This window comes from Carettochelys insculpta, chromosome 7 (genome assembly GCF_033958435.1).
Source record: "Carettochelys insculpta isolate YL-2023 chromosome 7, ASM3395843v1, whole genome shotgun sequence".
NCBI lineage: Eukaryota > Metazoa > Chordata > Testudines > Carettochelyidae > Carettochelys > Carettochelys insculpta.
The window spans coordinates 63,122,778-63,144,399 of NC_134143.1; the positions used below are offsets into that span (position 1 = coordinate 63,122,778).

At 45.3% G+C, this 21,622-nt stretch overlaps 1 protein-coding gene across 17 annotated transcripts in view; it reads left to right on the forward strand.

Moving 5' to 3' along the window:
* Nucleotides 1–21,622, forward strand: part of ABLIM1 (actin binding LIM protein 1) — a 299,900-nt gene that overhangs the window by 251,071 nt on the left and 27,207 nt on the right. For 10 of the 17 annotated variants that reach the window (XM_074999086.1, XM_074999099.1, XM_074999098.1 and 7 more), the window contains 4 exons: nt 1,881–1,916; nt 2,999–3,128; nt 15,670–15,684; nt 20,874–20,978. In XM_074999086.1, coding sequence (XP_074855187.1) covers nt 1,881–1,916; nt 2,999–3,128; nt 15,670–15,684; nt 20,874–20,978 — 286 coding nt within the window. The remainder of the gene's footprint in view (nt 1–1,880; nt 1,917–2,998; nt 3,129–15,669; nt 15,685–20,873; nt 20,979–21,622) is intronic. The other 7 variants (XM_074999089.1, XM_074999100.1, XM_074999101.1 and 4 more) reach the window with 2 other exon arrangements.

The window sequence follows — 21,622 nt, forward strand, 5'->3', positions numbered from 1 at the left end:
GGTGTACTCATGGTGCCATTCTGAATCAAGTGGTTGCCCTGGTTGCTGGGAAAACATATTAATTTTCTTGGCATGTGTTCATATTTGCGCTGTATATTGACAAGGGCTGTCCAGGGAAGCTGTGGTCTTTCATAATATATACCAGTGGGGATAAATCAGTTCTGTGGGCATGCTCCTAATGAGCTATGTTCCCCTCTGTAGGTTTGTTGCATGTGAATTTGACCCTGATGTTATAAAAATAAAATGATAGACCTCCATTAATCTGCTGTTGGGCTTGAATGGGTTTTGTCACAGTTCTTGTGAAGGGCTATATTTTTTCAACATCCGTTTAATATAATTAAAATAATTCGCTACAATCCCCTCAGACAAGAGGTCGTCTTCTGCACCAGCCCAGAGGGACTTATAGCGGTGCAGGTTAAAGGTACGCGAGTTTTGCTGAGTGCTGCAACCAAAATCCCCTGTTGGGCACTTACCCATGAAGGTTTCACAGTATTATAGAAAGTCTTGTTCACTTGCGTTTATTTTATGTAGCAAACAGAGTTGCGTGCCATAACCTCTTAAAAGCTTCATGTTGTCCACTCTCCACGCACTAAGCGGGCATGGGACTCTGTGCGCTCAGACAGGAAAGTGGAGAGAAACTCTGTGATATTTTCCATCCATCTTGCATGCTCCTTGGCAATGAAACTTTGTCAGGCTGAATTCTTCTCCCCTAAATTGTACAGAAACTCCAACAAAATAAGTAGGGTTAAACTGTGAGTCTCCTCAGAGAAGGACAGAGCACGTGGAACTTTTTCTCCTGCCAAAGGTTCACACACTATATAGAGAGGCATTAGACTTTCTTCCTTTTAACCCATTAAAAATGGCTGTTAATAGCCTTTCTGTAGTCTATTCAGTTTATTCCTTGGTAAATCCTTGTCCTGTATCTGCAGTAAAGAAAAAGAAAAAGTTTTCTCATAGTGCCATCTAGTGGAGGCCAACTAGCTACTAATTTCCAGTGGCTACAGGAGTTAAGCTCCGGGTGGGCACTACTATGGGCATTAACTTGTAAACATAATAGATATACAAGTAGGAAGAAAACTTGTTGTAATATACAGTGAGAGTAGGTTTGTTTGGGGGGGTGTAAGTATGTGTACTGTGGGCTGAACTTGGAAGATGTTTATAAGAGTTCCAAATTCTCAAATTCTCAAGCTATTAAAAAAAAAAATCTCTCCCACTGTAGTGCCCTGATTACTGTGCGAGTTGGGGCTCTTGGCTTTGGGCGCATTAATTGCTGTGGGAGGTTGCTTTCCATGACTTCACCCTCTATTTCAAGAGATGATAGCACTAGTGGATCCTGACCACCTGTTGCTACTTATATCAACACTGTGGTAATCTTCAATGTTTTTTTTTTCTTTAACCCATGTATTGATTTAATAAAGACCAACCAGAAAGTCTAAAGCAGGGGAAATTCTCCCTGAATCAGTGGGGGTTTTGCTGATATCAGAGCTACAGGATCGGTCCCGGAAATGCTAAAACTACTAGTATCCAGCCAATAAAATGACCTATGTGAATGTGGTATAACTGTTATGTATGTTCTAGTCTTTTGATTTTCATCCTATAACTTCAGTACAGTTGTAACTGTTATCTACTGTTAGGTGGCTCAAGGATGATGTTACGTGATGTTTGTCTGAATTAATCACACTTGCTTTATGGTGGCCAGAAATGTAAGCTTCAGAGCCCAGACCCTGAGCAACATGGAAAAAACCCAACTTCAGGGCTGAAGTGGTCCCAGTTTCTCCTATGAGGTTGTCTAAACAAACATAGACATGCTTAAATCAGCATTTGCTGGCAAAGCAGGAGCAACACTGTTTCTGTAACATTCTCTCTTTCGTGTCTTGCAGTCTCCAAGGACGCTGTCTCCTACTCCGTCTGCAGAAGTAAGTGTGATGGAGCCCTCTGGGGGCATATGCCACTGCCGCTTGCATTATTGCTGCCAGGAAGTGCGGTTATTGATTGTTCTAGGCTGCCCAGTCCTATTTGCCATTTACATAGCACAGCTTGTCTGATTATTGGAAGTACAGGAAAATCGAAAGAGAGGACTTTTAGTGCAATCTGTCAGATTGCTGTGGAAAATGAAGCCACAGCAGGATCTGATGTCTGCAAAGCAAAGGCACATTTCAAAGTCTGTACAGCAAAGGTCACTTTCATGAATTCTTCTTTGTTGGGGTGCATAGATCAGTAGCTAAGCTGTTCTGCAGCTGAAGATCTGTCTCAAAGCCTCTGAATACTGTCTGCTACTTACAATTATAATCTTTGTAAGAAAACATTACTGTGGCATTCCTCTAGAGGGTACTGTGAACATCACAGTGACACTAAACAAATGTAAAGATGTTTTGTCAGGATTTAGTGGATGCTCATATATATGCATTGTCACTTATTATGCTTTTACTTTTTCTTAAGTAAAATATACACTAACCACTTCTGTATGTTTCAAGTTCTGTAGTAATTTTATAAACATGTTTATGGTCTTCAGCAGTTATGTTGCTGGGGGAAGAGGGGTGCTTCATTTTTTTTTTTTATGTTCCAACATTCACAAAAGTGACCAGTGGTCTCAAGTTTTGGATGTCACTTGAGAAACATGTAAAAGGTCCTGATTTTTAAGGGGTGATGGCTTAGCACTTTCTGAAAGCTGAGTCATCTTAAGGTTGAAATAATAGTTACGTCTGAAAATTGAGGCTCAAGTATTTACCACAATTCAGCCTGCAGGTCAAAGGGAATTGCAAGGCTCTAGAACGCAGTTGTTAGTCTCTACAGTGGTGGATTCTCTGAGAGCACTTTTGATGAACAAATACATAGGTAGTACTGTAGGATAATGAAACAGATTTTACAATGAAAGGATGTTATTCCTTTAGTAGATGCCATTGACACCTTGAGACCATGGACAGTTGAAACATTGTCTGGAGTTCACTTAAATATTATTTTATTATTATTAATTCTTCTAATGCTCCTTATCCTTCAGGGTTATCAGGATGTTCGGGATCGGATGATTCACAGGTCAACCAGTCAGGGTTCTATTAGTTCTCCGGTGTACAGTCGACACAGCTACACACCCACAATGTCACGCTCCCCTCAGCATTTTCACAGACCTGGTAAGGGCCACTGCATCAATAACTTACGACTTGAAGCCTTGTATTTCCTTACTATGGCATTTAATGAAATAAAGAAGAAACTATTAATTTTTTAGCATGGAAAAGCTAATTGCAATTTTTAAAATTCTCATTCCTACTCATCTTCCTCATTCGTTGACAAATATAAGACCAATTAGTGTATCTTGTGAATGTAATGTAAATTACTCATCCCTTGTTCTATAATGAAATAGAATTAGAAATATTTTTACATACTTGAATGTAAAGCACTTTTTGCTGCATGAAATGCAGGGTAGCTGCTGGTGTTTAAGAAAAACAACACATTTTGGAAACAAGTTTTTTTTGAGGCGACTAGTGATTTTGGGCACCAGAGCCTCTTGATTTTCAGAAAGTGCTGAGCACCTGCCCTCTAAAAATAAGGCACCTTTACAGTATCACAAATTGGGCACCTGAAACTTCAGACACTCTGAATCACTAGTCACTTCTGAAAATTTGCCAAATGGAGTTTCTTAGGAGCCTATTCCGTTGCCAAGGGCTACGTTTAAATAAGTGGGATCCTAAGTTACTTATATATGTAAAATACACAAATGTACATGCTACTTCAGGTTCCCAGTGCGTTCATAATTAGTCATTATACATATGACATTTATACATAGGTTTGCATTTTTACATTAGGCATACTTTTTTGTGCAGAAGTGGGTCTGAATGTTGTTTTTAACATATTCCTCCAGATCTGATGAGGTTTCATGCTATACTGATGAAATAAAAAATCTTTGTAACGAGATTTTAAATTAAGCACTATACTCAGTACAGCTCATTTTCCAGCAGCAGACAAAAAAGTTGGAATTCCAAAAGGCCATCTATATAGTAGGATCTGTGTTTTGAAGAGATCTATGAAAGAATTATCATGTGGTGTTCAAATGGCAGGAAGGGCTGAAAATTGCTGTTTACCATTATCAAAAAAATAGTTCATGTTAAGGATCTAATTTCATGATGTGGGACAAAGTCCATATTGTGTATTACAAGATGCTGACAATGTGGTATTTTTTAAGATGTGTATTGTAGCTAAAACCAAAGGAGACCAACAAAATATGAAAAAGCTGCAAACTTCTGTGTAGTGCTATCAGATCTCTTAAGGTTTTTCACATTTTGTGTTTGCTCTGTTATGGATTTGGACAATTTAGACTTTACTCCAAAGTTTTCTGTGACACTGGGTTTCACTGTTTCAGTTTTAAAAAAAGACTGCCATCTGTTTGTGTCAAGTAATTTCTTTTGGAAAAATCTCTCTCTCTTTGCATATTCCCTAGCTTTCCTTCATTATATAGATAAGCTCAAGCCACAAAGTTTGCATGAGGATCTAAAATCTGCCAAAGTTTGTGGGGCATGGTATTTTGGGGGATTTTGTGTCAGGTCACAGGTACTTTTATCACATTTTTAACTCATTTCCCAACAAATCTGTATTATTCACTTGCTTTCGTTTCATACATAGTACAATTTTCCTTTAGTTTTCTTAATTTTTATCTCCCCAACATGCTTTGAACTAATCATTTGTGCGGCTTTGTAATTTTCTCACCCAGCATTACTGGAGTTGATCAGTTAACACACTACCTATCTCATAACATTGCTGTCAGCAGGAACATATGATTTTTGCATGATTAAGCTGAGTTCCCTTAGATAATTTCTTGCTTTGTCTGGATCCCTGGCAAAGCTTGAGAAAGGAGTGAGTCACTTTGAAGAAGTCCCCTTTTATTTACGCTGTTAGTGCATTGCATTTCTTTAAGCAATTGATGCTTTACATGTTTTGCAAAAGTTTGCAGCTTTTTCCCCCCTGCCCCACTGCCAAACCTGTCCTTTGGAAATTCTTAGAATAGGAAAATCTCTTGCACGGGTCTGGACTATCGTTTGGTTAGGTACTTATCGAATCAGCTGTTTTCTAAATGAATTTACATTCAGAGTTTGTTTTCCCATGGATAGCAGGCTAATTTCTGGTGACTCAATAGCTCTGTATGCCAGAGAATATTGGTCTGAATGGGATGTATCAATCTTAAGTTTGTTTTCGAATACTTCCTATAACTTTGCCTAACATTTTGAACCCTGATATTACTTTAACGTTTTGTCTTCCTACCTTGCAGACTCCCAGTTGTTCTATGCTTTTTCCTCTGAAGCCTCTTTCCCTGCCTCTCTTATTTTTTTGTTTTTTCTTTTTTTTTTCTTTTCATTTTGTCCTGCCCCATGATTCCTTGCTGCTGCAGAGCTGCTGTTTACTGGTGTGCAACGGTGGTTACACCTGCGCACTAGCAGTCTCAGCTCCACCCACAATGATTCCCGCCCTAACTCCCTATTCCGACACCACTTCATTCCCCATGTCAAAGGTAAGGAGTCAGGTCTTTCCAGCTAGTGCCCTGTGGAATGGAGATTTATTAGCATTCGGGCAAAGCTAATAAGATATATCTCCATAAGATGGCCATTGGCTGTGTAGCTCTCAGCATGCCTCAGACTGTGTCATTATACTTACAACTGTGTTAGACTGACATAGCATCTTCTCTCTGAGGAAATATGTCATTTCTAAGGGCCCTAGTTAAAGAGTCAGAACATATACAACGTACAGTAAATATTCAGGAAACATCATCAACTATTTAGAAAAGAGAGGTGCTGGATTTTGTTAATTTCCATGACCGCTATAATCCATATAGGATCGATCATGTTCAGTTTAATTCTTCATTCTTAAAATATCAATATTTAAGTTAAAAACTTCCGGCTAATATTGCCTGGATGAGGTCAAGCCAATTGATTGGGAATGCTAAATAAAAAGCTCTTAGATCAAGTAAAGATCAATGGCAACAAGGAAACTCATCGCTCTAAGTTATGATGGTGCTGATTACTGTCTGACCAAAAGTTGTAAAAAACGTTTTTGTCATCTGAAATCATTCAAACTCTCTTCTGTTGGCTTTTTGAGGGTGTAGGAATTTGTCTTTTTTGCTTCCTGACCCTTTAGTTTGCTCACTGCTGATACAGGTTGAAGCTGTCTCATCCGGAACTCCCTCTTCTGGCAACATCCATAATCTGGCATGATTTTAGTAAGCCAGGTGTCCACTTATGTGTGTGGCCAAGTTTCCTGCAGTCCCATAAAGTTTGTTTCCAGCCGCCAGTCCTGACTCTTAAGCTACGTCTACACGGGGATGCTACATCGAAATAGCTTATTTCGATGTAGCGAAATTGAAGTAAGCTATTTCGATGAATAGCGTCTACACGTCCTCCAGGGCTGGTGCTGTCGATGTTCAATGTCGACGTTGGGCAGCACCACATCGAAGTAGGTGCTGCAGGGGAGCATCTATACACCAAAGCGGTCCACATCGAAATAAGGGTGCCAGGAACAGCTGCAGACAGGGTCACAGGGCAGACTAGCACTTCCAGGGCAACATCTAGCCTCTCCCTTAAAGGGTCCCTCCTAGACACACTTGCAGTGAACAGCACAAGATCCACAGAGCCGACAACTGGTTGCAGACCCTGTGCATGCAGCATGGATCCCCAGCTGCTGCAGCAGCAGCCAGAAGCCCTGGGCTAAGGGCTGCTGCACACTGTGACCATAGAGCCCCTCAGGGGCTGGAGAGAGAGCGTCACTCAACCCCTCAGCTGATGGCCGCCATGGCCGACCCCGCTATTTCGATGTTACGGGACGTGGATCATCTACACATGCCCTATTTCGACGTTGAACGTCGAAGTAGGGCGCTATTCCCCTCTCCTGTGGAGGATAACGACTTCGACGTCTTGCCGCCTTACGTCGATTTCAACTTCGAAATAGCGCTCGCCACGTGTAGACATGGCAGGCGCTATTTCGAAGTTGGCATGGCTACTTCGAAGTAGCCGGCTCGTGTAGACGCAGCTTCTGTGTTCTGTGCTTTTATTTAGCTCTAATTTACCTCTAGATGTCTTCGAAGAGCCCAGTAAGCAATGGGAGTGTTGGTGATGCTGCTTGACAATATTGACCTCCTGTAGTCCAGCAAATTCTCTCATTCAGCACTGATCAGGTCCCAAGGGTGCCGGACGAGAGGGGTTCAACCTGTGCTAACCTCTTTTTCTGCTTCTTGCCGTCTGTGAAAATTGTATTTTATTTTCATTTTTACTGGAGCAGAGGCCAGTCTGTGCTCTCATTTCCCCAGCATTGGTTGGGTGAGGAGATTGCAAATCACTTTATCTGTGAGAGCTCAGTGAAGAGGCAATAGCATGACCTGAGCATGTTTTATATTCCCGTGCTATTTACTTATTCAGACAGCATTGGTGTTACCAATAAAAGAGCTGCAAATAGACTATTGCCCTAGTCTTCAGTTAATGCCACTACAACTCAATCTCCTATTTCTTTCACATACTCAGGTCATTGTTCCTCGTTTTGGTCCTTACGTTTTTGTAGCTATTTTTATTAAGTGCTTCCAACCCTTTACTTTCAATTATTTCAGTTGTCATAGTAAGAAAGTTCTCTTCATACTTAAAACATTGGGACCCTTAAAAATACAAACACTGCTTATTTCAGCATGCAGTTGATCCATCAACTTTGCAATTTCAACATTCTTTTGCTGTAAATCTAAACAAATGAAAACTTCTGTCCAATGGCATTTCTATCTCCTTTCCATTATTGTTAAGAGAATAGCTTTTTCGACAGCTAACACAGGAAAAGTCTCTTTAGATTCCTTCCCAATTTTTTTCAGTCATGTGAAAATAAGAGTGTGGGAGGTTACATCTGTGGCTCAGCTGTCATTCCAGATTACCAAATGGGACTGTTAGAAAAGAGCATATTTCCAAAAAATAAGTTTGTATGAAAAAATAGAAGATTCCACCATTGTGCCAGGAGATTTTGTACACAGAACTTTGGCTTAAGTAAGATTCATTGAGCCAGATTCTTAGCTGGTAGAAATCAGCATAGGGCAGCAGGGGAGTTATTTTGATTTATGTCAGCCTCAGATGTGGCATTTTGTTTCAATTTTAATTTTTTTTTAATCAAAGGGGGAAATAGTTCATTGTAACTGATCCAAAAGAAAAGTAAGTTCCTGTTTTCAGTTGTACATCATGCCTTAATGCCGTCGGGAGGTGAGGTTACTCAACAGCTACTGAAAGCTTGGCGTTTTCCCCAGGACTGAACTCAACCTTGATACTTAGGTCATGGGGAAAAGGGTACAAAATTATTTACAAAGCTCTAAATCCTGCTGAATACTTCAGTTCAGGGCTACAATTTCAATTTTGTAATGGGCCTTCCGTCCCACTAGAGTAGATCCACCGATGTCAATGTAATTATATTTTTGAAGAGCCAGTATAAGTGAAGGGAGGAACAGACCCAAAATACTATGCAAGATTGACCCAATAGAATCTCTGCATGCAGGTCATTTTACCTATAGCCACCAAAAGCATAATGCATTTCCTTTGTAAGCTGTATTCCAGTTAGTCAGGCATGTAATTAGTCAGGCAAAATCCTAAAATAATGAAATCCAAGCCTCACGTGAGCCAGGATTCATAATAGGGGTTAAATTAATTATGTAAATTATCCCTTTTGAGCCATAGCTCATCATAAGCATTGTCCGAGGCTGTGAAAGGCTCATGGGGATGGATGTTCCTTTGTTAGATAGAATCTGGTTGTGCACATCCAATCTCCCTACATTGGGGGTTGGCAATAATTGTCAGGCACCGGGGGAGGCACTCCACAAATTTTGGTAAGCCAACACAGGCTGCACATTTCTACTAAATTAATGGAGTAGGTTCAGAGTCTGGGAGGAAGGTTGGGTGCAGGAGGGAGGTCTGGGCTGGGGCAGCAGCTTTGGGTGTGGGAGTGAGTTTGGGTGCGGGAGCAAGCTTGGGGCTGGTGCAGACTGTTGGTTGAGGGGTGTGGGATTTGGGAGGAAGTAGGGGATTGGGGAAGAGGGTGTAAGGTGCAGGCTGCGGCCAGAAGGCACTTACCACCGGTGTCTCCTGGCCTGCTGTGTAGTGGGGCACTCAGGCACGCTCCCTGCCTATCCTGGCTCTGCACTATGGTTTCATAACACTTCTAGAAGTGGCCAGCAGCTGCTGGCACTTCTCTGCATGCCCCTTATGGGGGCAGGTGAGTGCTGCCCACCCCTGCAAGCACCATCCTCACAGAGCCCGTTGGCCTGTTTACAGCCAATGAAAGCTGTGAGGACAGTGCTGGAGAGGCAGAGGCAGGGCAGAGAAATGCTGACAGCAGCAAGCGGTTTCCAGGAGTGGCATAGAAGCCTGGCAGGCAGGCAGCCTACCTGAGCACCCTGCTGCATGACTGGATGCACAGAAATGTTAGACAGGCCAAATCCAGCCCGAGGACTGTATTTTGTCCACCTGTTTTAAATGCTCATATACTGTACAATAGCACACGTGTGTGTATCATGTTACGCAATGAGGGTGCAGTCTTCCCCCGCCTTACAAGGGTAATTCGTTCCTGGAAAACCCCTCTTAGGGCGAATTCTCATAAGTTGAAAATGTAATTACTGTTAATTTCAATGGGAAAAAATTTTATGCGTTTCTGAGCCCCAAAATGTACACCCATTTATGCTAAAACAACACCAAATCCCATTAAATCGGTGCAAAGGGGTGGGCAGGGCAGAGCAGGGCACGGGGAGGCAGCCCGGCCTGAGCACCACTTAGGTCAAGTGGGGAGGGGGTGCTGCCAGGGGCTGGCCACGCAGGGAGCTAGGCAGGCACAGGGGTGAGGGGCGATACCTCTCTCGTGCGGGGCTGCGTGGCGGAAAGGCCCTGCCGGCGGCAACCAAGGTGGCAGGGGCAGGTGAGCCAGGAGCTAAATGGGAGGAGACGCCACAGATGGCGAGCGGCACTCGAGGCACAGCTGCGCAGGATGGGTGGCGTCGGCCCCCAAGCTGCCTGGGGGTGAGCGGCAGCAGTGGGGCTGGGATGGGCTGCACGCCCAGCATCCACGTCTCACAGAGCAGGGGGGTGATCTACTGCCGGGACTCGGACGAGTCTACCTCCCCGCACCAGACTGCAGCCCTCTTGCAGGGTGTCGCCACCCCCCTGCACGGCCTCTTCGTCAAGACCAATGCAGTTGACTCCATCCCCTCGGTGCTTGCCTACCAGAGCCACCAGCCTCCAGATCGGTCCTCATAAATGCAAAGAAATGCCTCGAAAGCTGAAGTAGGGGTATTTAATGAAACTCGTCGTAAAGTCAAATTCTCGAAACTCAAATGGGCATATCTCGGGGTATGACTGTATATAGTCTGCATGGCTTTTCCCCTTCACATTTCTTGGACATTTAAAATGTGTTGGAATAGAGTGCTTCATGCAGTGCATACAGCGTACCATTCCGTATTTATATGTGAGCTTTCTGCTAGCCAGACTTGGGGTAGAGCTGGGTGTCTGTATTAGATCCTGTATTCTGCTTTCCGCCCGCATGTCCAAGCACCTTCCTTACTGATTTGTTGCACAGCACAAGGGTGATGGCATTAGCTTCTTGGATCTGATGAGAACTCCAAGAATATAAAGCCACTTAGGACGTCTTGTCTATCCCTGCTGCCTCCTATCAAGTGTAGCTGTGGAGAATTGTTGCATGTGGCCACTATGTTTGACATTCAGATGTATCCAAGGGCATAACCCCTCCACCCAGATCACTCCCAAATGGGCACTGCAGCCTGATCCCTGGCTACTATGAAATGATAGGTCCACTTGCCTGACTTCAAAGGTGAAGTGTAAAGTGAATTCCAGGTCAGATTCTTTGTTTTTCATACTGATCTCTAAGGGATGTTATCTTATCCATGAGAACAACAAGAAGTCCTGTGGCGCCTTATAGACTAACAGATATTTTAGAGCATAAGCTTTCGTGGGCAAAGACCCGCTTCTTCAGATGCATGAGTGGGGGCGTGGTTTCAGAGGGGTATTTAAAGAGTGGGGTCCCAGTAAAAGGGAGGGCCAGAGCTGACAAGGTCTATTCAGTCAGGGTGGGAAAGGCCTGTCTTGTAGCAGGTGGCTTCTGGGTACCCGTCTGTCTCTGTCAATCTGTTTCCTCACTTCCTTAGGTGGGTATTGTAGTTTAAGGAAAAGGAAGTGAAAACAAGAGAACACCACTGACCATCACATACAGCCCCCACCTAAGGCCTCTCCAACGTGTCATCAGCGATCTGCAACCCATCCTGAACAATGATCTTTCACTCTCACAGACCTTGGGAGGCAGTTCTGTCCTTGCCTACAGACAGCCTGCCAACCTTAAACAACTCCTCACCAGCTACTATAGATCACAAAACAGTAACTCTGAGCCTGGAACTAATCCCTGCAACAAACCCCGCTGCCAACTCTGCTCACATATTTACACCAGTGATATCATCACAGGACCTAACATTAACCATACCATCAGGGGCTCCTTTACCTGCACATCTACTAATATAACATACGCCATCATGTACCAGCAATGCCCCACTGCAATTTACATGGGCCAGACTGGACAGCCCCTACGTAAAAGAATAAATGGACATAAATCAGACATCAGGAATGGTAACATGCAGAAGCCTGTGAGAGAGCACTTCAGTCTCCCTGGACACTCAGTAGCAGATTTAAGGGTGACAGTCCTGAAACAAAAAAATTTCAAAAATCAAATGGAGAGAGAAATCTCTGAGCTGCAATTTATTTGCAAATTTGACTCCATTAACCAAAGATTAAACAGAGGCTGGGAGTGGATCGCAGCTTACAAAAGGAGCTTCTCTGCCCTAGGTATTAACATCTCCACATTAGACTGACAATGGGCCATATGCCCCCTATCTTACCTGACCTGTTTTTAGCTCTCTTTATACATGCTACTGACATGCTGTTTCCACCCTGACTGAACAGACCTTGTCAGCTCTGGCCCTCCCTTTTACTGGGACCCCCCTCTTTAAACACCCCTCTGAAGCCATGGCCCCACTCATGCATCTGACGAAGCGGGTCTTTGCCCACGAAAGCTTATGCTCCAAAACATCTGTTAGTCTATAAAGCGCCGCAAGACTTCTTGTTGTTCTCAGAGATACAGACTGACACGGCTCCCTCTCTCATATCTGATCCATGTTGGTCCTAGTCGATGTTCCCGCTAATCTTTTTTCCACCCAGATGTGGATTAACTTTTAAGTGCGCCAAGGCACATGCAGCTGTGCACCAACAGTAGAAACATGCTGCCGGCTGTGGGTGCGGGAGGCACTCTGCTAATAAACAGGCCAGCGTTTGAATCTCTCCTGAGTGGCCGTGCCAAGTCCTCAGCTTATAGGAAACATGAATAATATATCTTATTGGACCAGCTTCTGCTGGTTGAAAGGAACAAGCCCTTTTTAACTTACTCAGAGCTCTTCAGGACCTGTAAGATTCTGTCCCTCACAAACAGAAGTTGATCCAATGAAGGATGTTACCTCAACCACCTTGTCTCTGTAATATATGAGAAAATCTAAAAGGAGGTAATTTATGTGCTGAGAAGTGAGGATGTGTGGATGTTCTTTTCTGTAATTTCCACCGTTCTGGTGTTCGTACAAAAGGAAGTATTTCCTCACGCAACATGAGGTCAAACAGTGGAATAAATTGCCAAGGGAGGTTGTGTAATCTCCATCGGCGGAGATATTTAAGAACAGGTTATAGATAGGTGTCTGTCAGGGATGGTTTAGACAGTGCTTGGGTCCTGCCATTGGGTCAGGGGGCTGGACTCAATGGCCTCTCAAGGTCCCTTCCAGTCCTAGTATTCTATTCTATGAAACTGTAGAACCCCTTGCCAGAAGAGGTTGTGAAGGCCAGGACTTTAACAAGGTTCAAAAAAGAGCTAGATAAATACATGGAGGATAGGTCCATCAATGGCTGGTAGCCAGGATGGGCAGGAATGGTGTCCCTAGCTTCTGTTTGCCAGAAGCTGGGAATGGGTGCAAGGAGAGGGATCACTAGAGGATCTCCTGTTCTGTTCATTCCTCTGGGACACCTGGCATTGGCACTATTGGGGCACAGGGTACTGGGCTAAATAGACCTTTGGTCTGACCCAATCTGGCCATTCTTACATACTCCTAGTGTGCATATACCAGCACAGACTCATTTAAACCTGGCCTACATTTATAGGATGTAGCTGTTGTAAAGGCATGTGGCTTTTGTATTGATCTAATCATACCAGTAGAAGCCCTAGTTCTGTCGTTATAGTATAAAGGTCTTTGTAGTGGTATAACTTATTTTGTCTCACCAGACCAAAATAATCCATTCTGCTATGAGGACATTTATTCTAATATAACTGCATCAACATGGGAAAAGGGGTGCGGGGGTTGCTGCGTTAACTATGCAGCATAGACTTGCACACATTCATAGGCAAGACACGATGCTGTAACAATATGTGGAAAGCTCCCATTGGCTGGAAGAAGGCAAAAATTTTGCCCTATCTGCCTAGAATTTTTCAGGGGTCCTCAATAAGCTTGCAGAGCCCACAGCAGACATGTGGACAAATTAGGCCTCTGAGATGAGAGGCATTTTTGTCCATCCCTCAAGGTTTTTAAGTCCTGGCTGGGCAAGGTCCTGGCCGGAATGACTTAGTGGGAGGTTGATCTTGCCTGAAGCACGAGGCTGGACTAGATGGCCTCCTGAGGTCCCTTCCAGCCCTATGATTCTATGATCATTTCAAGAGAAGGCCTGTGCCCTCTCGAAATGTGCCTAACACCATAGTGGTGACTGTAGGCCCGGGGGTACCACACCAGGCAACACACACACCTCGACTCGAGGTCAGTCAGAGCAGCATTCCCAAAAGCCTGCCTGTGTGGCACTGACTCCAGTGTCCACAGGCCCCAGCAGATATTGAAAACTCTAGCAGCTGTGCTTTGGCTTAAGTTCCTGGCTTCCTACTCCACACAGAAAGCCAAGGCCAGAAATCCTTATAGATTGCTGCACAGTGGTTCAGCACAGCCTGAGGAGCAGCAAGCTGGCAGGAGTTGCCCACTATGTCAGTGTGGTGGTTATTCAGAAGCACAGAGACTCTCAGTTATAACTTAATAAGGATCTGGCTGTGGCTGCGTATTGGTTACCCTGTGCCTGGTACTGTGAACTGAGCCCCTTTTTTGACCATAACACACAGAAGTCACCAAAAAGATCTGGAGATGTGTGAACGAGGGCAGATTTGGTCATAGCATCCCAGCATGCACTATTCTGGGAGCCAAGCCTGGGATTCCTAGACTGCGGGCTTCAAGCCAGCGGTGTAAGCAAAGGAAGTAGAAGCAGTAAACAAAATGAATGGTAGCAGGAAGATAAGGAATCAGTGAAAGAAAGGTATATACTGACTGCTGTTCTGTCAGTCGTGGCTCCAGGGGTGGGCCAACTCTGAGCACTTCAAAGCACGGAAGGGGCCAGAATCATGCAGTATTATATCAAAAATGTTCTTGGTTCTAAATGGTGAGCGGCTGATCCCTGAAGCATAAGGGACCTAGAGGAAGAGGATTAGTTAGTGAAAGGGAAAGATCCAAGAGTTAAGAGGAAGAAGGTGTCTCTGAATTCCACTTCAGAGGCGGCCACACCCCAATGGATTATACAGATTAAAACTGCTTCTGGTTTTCTCCTCCTGCAGAGCTCCTGCGCGGTTTGTATTTCTAGTTTCAGTGCTGGCAGACCTAGGCTATGTCTACACTGCAAAAAGAAAGGTATGTTTTTAGCTCAGGTTAGCTACTTGGATTAAAATAGTGGTGCAAATGCTTGCGTTGCAGCCCAGGTTCCCTAAAAGGCTTGAATTCAAGCTGGAGCTGAGTGCTGTGCCTTCACTGCTGTTCTATCCTGAGTAAGCTAACCCAAGTTAAGAATGGACCTTTTCATTTGGGGTAGCCATCCCCTGAAGGGCTCTAGGGTGCTTTGTGGCCACAGAACTAGAACTGCTGCAAGGCTCCAGGCCGGAGTAGCTCCTCTCTGTGTCAGTTATAACTCCCCCACAACCCATTTGAGCATCTCACTGGTTAACCAATGAAACAGCATTTTACATCCCTAGTCCAAAGAGAAGATATAGAGACAATTCATGCCGTAGAATTCCCTTTGTGATGTCCGTTATGTACATCACTCTGGAAGTATCACGCTAAGGAACACTTGCTTTCTGGAACAGCTTTCCCTAGTGCAGTGCATTTCCATAGGGAGACCCTTTTCCCGTGTGGTTGCATGGCCCCTAATACTAGCTGTGGCTGAGGTCCCCTGTCCTCGAGGTTTTGAAAATGAAGCACACTGTAGATTTTACTGGCTGCTGCTGGGGTTTCCCATTCCATCATAAACATGTTTTCCTTTTTAGTTAGAATTTCATGATTTAATTTACCCAGTTCAAAGAAATTCTCCTCAGCAACAAGCCCTTGGTCTGTTTGGAGTGAGGAGAAAAGTAATTGAATTCTGCTGACCCACCTTCTGGTCATTAGTGTTTTGATGGTGTCCTGCAGATCTGGCAAAGACGTTGGACCTCTAGATGTGGTCTCAGAGCTGACAAGCAGGGCGCTTTCTATTTCTGGTAGTCCCACTGTATTCCCATTTCATCCTTATTTTTCCCCCTCACTATGGGTTCTTTACTTTTTTCTTTCTGTCTTTCTTGCAGCTTCATTCTACATAGGTATGTCATGTCTTGATCATGTGGTTATTCTCCTGCATGCAGGGTGGGTGTGAAATTTTTCTCTCAGCATTCCAAAACCTGCATGTTTTTCCTTAACTCAAATGCTGAAATAACAAATTTTGCCATTGCTCTGTCTAGCGAAATGTTGAATGGTGATAGACTTACCCATATATGGCCTCTGTTGAAAGCAGCTTGTGAAAATTTGGGGCAAATACAGTAAGCTCTGTTTTAGCTGGTGTTCATATAACCGGAAATCTGAAATAACCAGCGCCAATATGGGAATGCTCGAGCAACACCACCCCTTGGGGACCAGCACGCTCTGTGCTTGCCCTTCTTCCCTCCAGCAGCCCTGGGGCGGTCGGATTCCCCTGGCTCTGGGGCAGAAGCTGCCAGCAGGACTCTGCACCCTGCCAGCTCCCAGCCCTGGGACTACCGGGGTTCTCCAGACCCCAGACAGGCTCCAGAGGCTGGAGCTACCTGCGGAGCTCTGTGCCCCAGCCAGCTCCCAGCCTTACAGGTGCTGGTGGAGCTCCATGCCCTGGTGGAGTTCCCTGGCCCAGGGGCTGCTGGTGGAGCTCTGTGCCCTGGTGGAGTTTCCCGTGCCCTGGAGCTGCCAGAGCTTCCCTGGCCCCAGCATGCTTCCCAGGGCTGGAGCTGATGGTGGAGCTGCATGCGAAGCCAACTCCCAGCCCCAGGGCTGCTGGGATTCCCCCAGCGAGGCTCCCAGGGTTGGTAGGGTCCCCCCCTCAGGGGATCCCACAGCTGCTTTTAAATACCTGGGATGTATGAACATCCAGCAACCTCCCGGTCCCAGGGTTGCAGGACATGAAAGAGTTTACTGCTCTGTGTCAGAATATGTTCTTGCCCAGCAATGGTTTGTTTTTTTCACTCTGTGTTGTATCCTAGCACATGTATGATTCAGAGCCAGTATAATGTACTAGAAGACTTACCCCAGGTTGCCTGGGTCCTTGACTCAGATAAGTTTTGATTTTTTTCTTCATGTAATTCACTGTTGGGATGGGATGGGGGTGAGGGGTTCATTATGCAGGCTGTCCTGGGAAGAAAGGACAGCCCCAGTCCTCTCTCACTGCAGCAGCTTGGGGCCAAGTGAGAAGCGCCTGTCCATAGCTGCTGCAGCCCCAGCAGGCACAGCCAGAGGAGGGTTTCATATCTCCCAACTGGGGGAGAGCCGGACAGAAGGACAGACAGACAGACACTCTCTGAAATTTGTAGTGCAGGTTGAAACTCTGAAAACTGGGACTTTCTGGTCCGGCAACATCCATGAGGAGTGCACCTCAGTGCCTGGGAGTCAGGCGACAGGAGAGCAATAGGAGTTTGGGTGGGGCTGGCAGCCAAAGTGAGGCTGGTGACTGGGAGCCTGGCTGGGGTCGGGACTGGGAACCTAGCCAGAGCTGGAAGCAGAGCCAGTCTAGAGGTATGGCAACCAGGGACGGGATGTGGGGAGAGTAGGTGGGGAAGGGGGATGGTGATTAGGGCAGGGAGAGAGTGGCAGCTGGTGTTAGGAGCTGAGCCTGAGCAGGGCCAGAATTGGCATCCTCTGATCCAGTTTTAACTCCCTCCTACCAAACTCCTCCCTTTCCATTTTATTAGCAACTGTTTAATTCCAGGTATATCCCATTATCCTGGCACAGCCACACCCTGAATGGTAAGAGGAAGTTGCATGCCAAGTTTGGTGGTCCTAGCTTGAACCATTTAGGAGGAGTTCTTGAACAAACAGACTTGCAGGCAGATGGACAGACACACACATATTTCTAAAATGCATGGGAAGAAGATGATGTGCTGTACCTAGAGGTGCTTTTCTTATTAAAAGATTAGTGTTCATAAACCGTTTTTTCCCCTAAAAGCCATCATTTTCTGAGCCTTTCGGCCGATCAAGCTATAGTTCCGTGTAACTCTTCTCAGCATGTTTTTAGGGACTGTCGTAACCAGGTTCTTAAGTGTAAATGATGAGTTGTAACACAGGACTTTACCTCCTCATATAGCAGCTGCTCTGTAGTAGTATCCAAAGCTTTTAAATAGCACTAGAAGGCTCAGGTACAGAAGAGCTGTGCCGTGTACTGTTCTCTGCAGTTATGGATAGGGTTCCCATCTGGGAGATGCGCATTATTCATCACTAAGGACAGTTATCACTGAGAAGATGGTACAGAGGGAAAAAAGCAGAATGGAAACATCTGTGAAGTAACAAGTGCAGGGAGGCACGGTTCAGTTGAGATTACCAGGTCAATGGGGTGTAATAGTTTGTGTGTTATGTAACTTATTGGTTATACCCTCTAGGCTCCTATACGTGGGATTACCCAGCACAGATCAGTCAATGGGGTTGTGCTCAATAATTTCTAGTCAATGTAAAGAGAAATATAAAGGGGCTACAGTGTATTTACGGAATAGATGATTATTACTAACACATTCACATTCTACCCTCAGCCTTATCCCAGACGTGACAGTCAATGATCTTCAAGACTCTTCCACGCTCAGAGAAGAGGCATAAGAACTAGTGGCCTGAGCGCAGGGTTAATAGGAGGAACCAGAACACCCAATTTTGTTTCAAATACTAGTTCCAAGGGCATCGGTTTTCCCATTGTGAGATGTAGTACCTTAATGCTATGCTGCTGCTAGCAACGTTCAGCCAGTGAAATGACAGCAAAGTGTGAACTGTAAGCTTCCTTCCCAAAACCCATCGTTTTAAACCTGCTTCTCTGTCTGTTTGCTGCAAGAGATTTCGGATTACACTTTCGTATTAAACATATTTCTTTCCAAAATGTACAGCTGCTCACAACCAGTGGGGGCAGGAAGGGGCAATGACAAGTTTAAAATACGTCAAATTAGCTATATATGAAGATATACAATATCTACAGAGCACTAAGCATACTAAAAAGTGGTTTATAAAGTGTGAGTAGAAACTAGTTTCGAGCAGAAGTTAGCCTAACTACAATGGTGTATTCCCCAGAGTGACTTCAGAACACAGTAGAGTAAGACCTCGAGGTACACAAGGGTTGCGTTCCACTCAACCCTCGCGTACCTCGAACCTCACGTAAGTTGGGGGAGGGCTTGGCCGTGGGTTGGGGCCCTTGGATGGAGGCCACCGCTTCCCCAGAGCTCCAGGCTGGGAGCACCTGTGGCAGCCATGTCCCTAGTGCCCATGGCAGGGAGCCAGAGCCTTGTGCACTAGGGGTCGGGGGGTGAGCCAGGCAAGGGAGGGGTTGAACGGGGGGACGGGGGTTGGAGCCCCACGCACACTGAGCCAGCCGTGCGGGGAGGGTGAGCTGGGGCTAACTGCAGGGCTTGGGGCCTGGGCGTGCAGGGAGTTGGGGCATGGGCGTTGTAGGGGTGCCCCAGTCATGCTGCAGGAGCCCCCTGCTGGGGGGACGTGAGCTGGGGCCACGGGGTGGGGGAGTTGGGGCGGGTTGAGCCCGCGGGGGGTTTAACAGGGTGAACCAGTGCAACTGTTACGTGGTGCTGCTCTGGGAAGCAGGGGGACGGGGTTTATAGCCCACCTGGCTGCCTGCAATGGCAAGTTAAAAGCCTTCCCCTACCTTCCCAGAGCGGTGCCTAGCACCACTCTGGGAAGGCAGGGGAAGGGCTCTTAGTCTGCCCAGCTGCCTGAAGCTGTGGGAAGCTAGGCAGGCTGACAGCCCAGCAGCTTCACATTGTGCAAAACTTGCGTTAATGCACGTTTCACGCAAGGTGAAGCCATGTAAAACCAGGGTTTACTGTACTACATCCTTGAGTTGCCAAGCACAGCTATGTCACTTTAAATAATCATGCAGTCTGCTGCTCCTGGCTGATCGTGTAGTTTTCAAAATTAGTAAGTGGCTGAACAAGGCTCAATAGCATCGAATCTAAATTAGAAGAACCACAGCCCATGGACCATCTGATGGAACTGTCTGTAACAAGATAGGTTCCAACGATCAAAGTGGAGTAATACTAGTTTTCATGTGCATTTGAATGGACAAATTTTGTCCATTCAAATCATGTCCCAACGCAGTGTTTGTGTGTCAATTCCGTCATGCGCATAGACAGGTCATAAGGATGCAAGTGATTTCCTCAAGTCCGATAATCAGGTAAAATACAGGAAACATGCCCAGCCAAGAGCTCTAGGTGCCAGCTGAGGGTCACAAGAACAACTGGACTGGAAAATGTGACCGCCTTTGAGAACTACAGTTCCACTGGTCATTAAATTTCAAAGCTCACTTTTCCTTCTCTCTTATTCTCTTTTCATTGTGTCACTTAGCTCTGGCTGGCATTGGTCCCTTCCTGCACATTTGAAAAACTCAGAGGGGCTTGGTTCTCCTTTAGAGTCTACATTCTATAAAGAGGGTGTACAGGTGTTCCATTTTGATTTGCGAGCACCTCTCATCCACTTTATACAGGTGTAAAGGATGGCACAAGGTGGAGAATCGTGGCCTAAGTGTCTTTAGTTTTGGTTAGTGTCCATGCAGCCAGGTGGATTGAAACTTTGCTTTCAAGTCTTGATGTCTGGGATGGGAAGATAAGCAAGTAATTTCTCTGTCTCATTTAGGAAACCTTCAGTGCCTGGGTTAATTTGGTGGATTGGCTGGGCGGGAAGAAGCATTCCAGTCCATAATGAAGACCCAAGTTTAAGAATTTCAACTCCTGCGTAGGCAGGCAAATAGATGTATAGGGAACAGTGTTCTGAGATGGCCTAGGTGACCTAACGGTTCTTTTCCTTCTCTCCTATCTGTGATCCTTTGATTTAGGGAATTGTATTCCAGCTGCCAACATCTGCTTCTACATGCTTAGAAACCAGTTTCATTTTGGGTTTGCATATTAACTACAATACCATATGCCTGTGACTTATAACCAAAACTGTCAACCTCTGTACCATTGCCAAGTAACCTTCCTTTCCTCTCTCCCATCCTGCCTATCTAACCACCAGGCTGCCAACACACAGCTCCTACATGCATGCTGTCAGCACGAATGCGAGCTACTTAAAACTCGACTCCAGTCTGAACGTGAAGGAATATTGAAAAGCAAAGTCAGCCCATGCTAGTCAAGTCTGTTGACTATTGTTTGTTTTTATTTTTTGCCTTAAATCTCTCTATCTGCCTGGAATTTTTCAGTTGACTGCCTTTTGGTTAGGTTTTTATTAAGCTGGCTTCTGTATCACTCTCCCTTCTCTCATTTTGTTTTTTCCATTCTTCTCATTGGAGGCAATGAGCCGTCCAGCGGTCGGAACTCCCCTGTCCCTTACCGGCCAGACAGTCGCCCTCTAACTCCAACTTACGTTCAGGCCCCTAAACATTTCCATGTTCCAGGTAGGAGCTGGTGCTCTGTGTCTTGGTGTCCTGTCATAGTGTAGAATGTAGCCTTTGTCACCTCTGTGTTGTCTCCATTACTTCATGCTGTTTTACTTGGGATGTGCTTAAGGTGTTTTGACTCCTAGGGACTTGCTCCTGAACTTGCTGAGATGAGTCTTTTGTGTCTGCATATATGGAGGAATCGATTCTACCTTTATCTTTCCCTGTCAGTCAACATGTTTCAGCATTATAATGGGTAGTGGTTCAGTGTTAGTTAATATACAGTGAGCTGACATTTAGGGCCTGAGCCTTCTCTCACTTCCCCAAGCTCTGCACTGTGATCGGAAGAATTACTTCTGACTTAGGCCTGCTCTACACTAGGGACCAAAGTCGATCCCAGGTACACAATTCTACCTGTGCCATATGAGTAGGTAGAATCAACATATCAGGATCGACTTTCTTCCCTGGTGTAGATTGGGCCTCTTTGGGTTCGTTTCGGCATCCTTTACTCTATGCGTTAGCCTGGAGTACCAGGGTCGATGGCTGAGCCCAGAGAGATCAGTTTTGCTGCATCTTCACACAAGTGGCAAAAATGATCCTCCAGTGTCCCCCCTCCCCAAGTAAATATAGTAGTGTATCTGGTCTACACTAGGGCTCAAAGT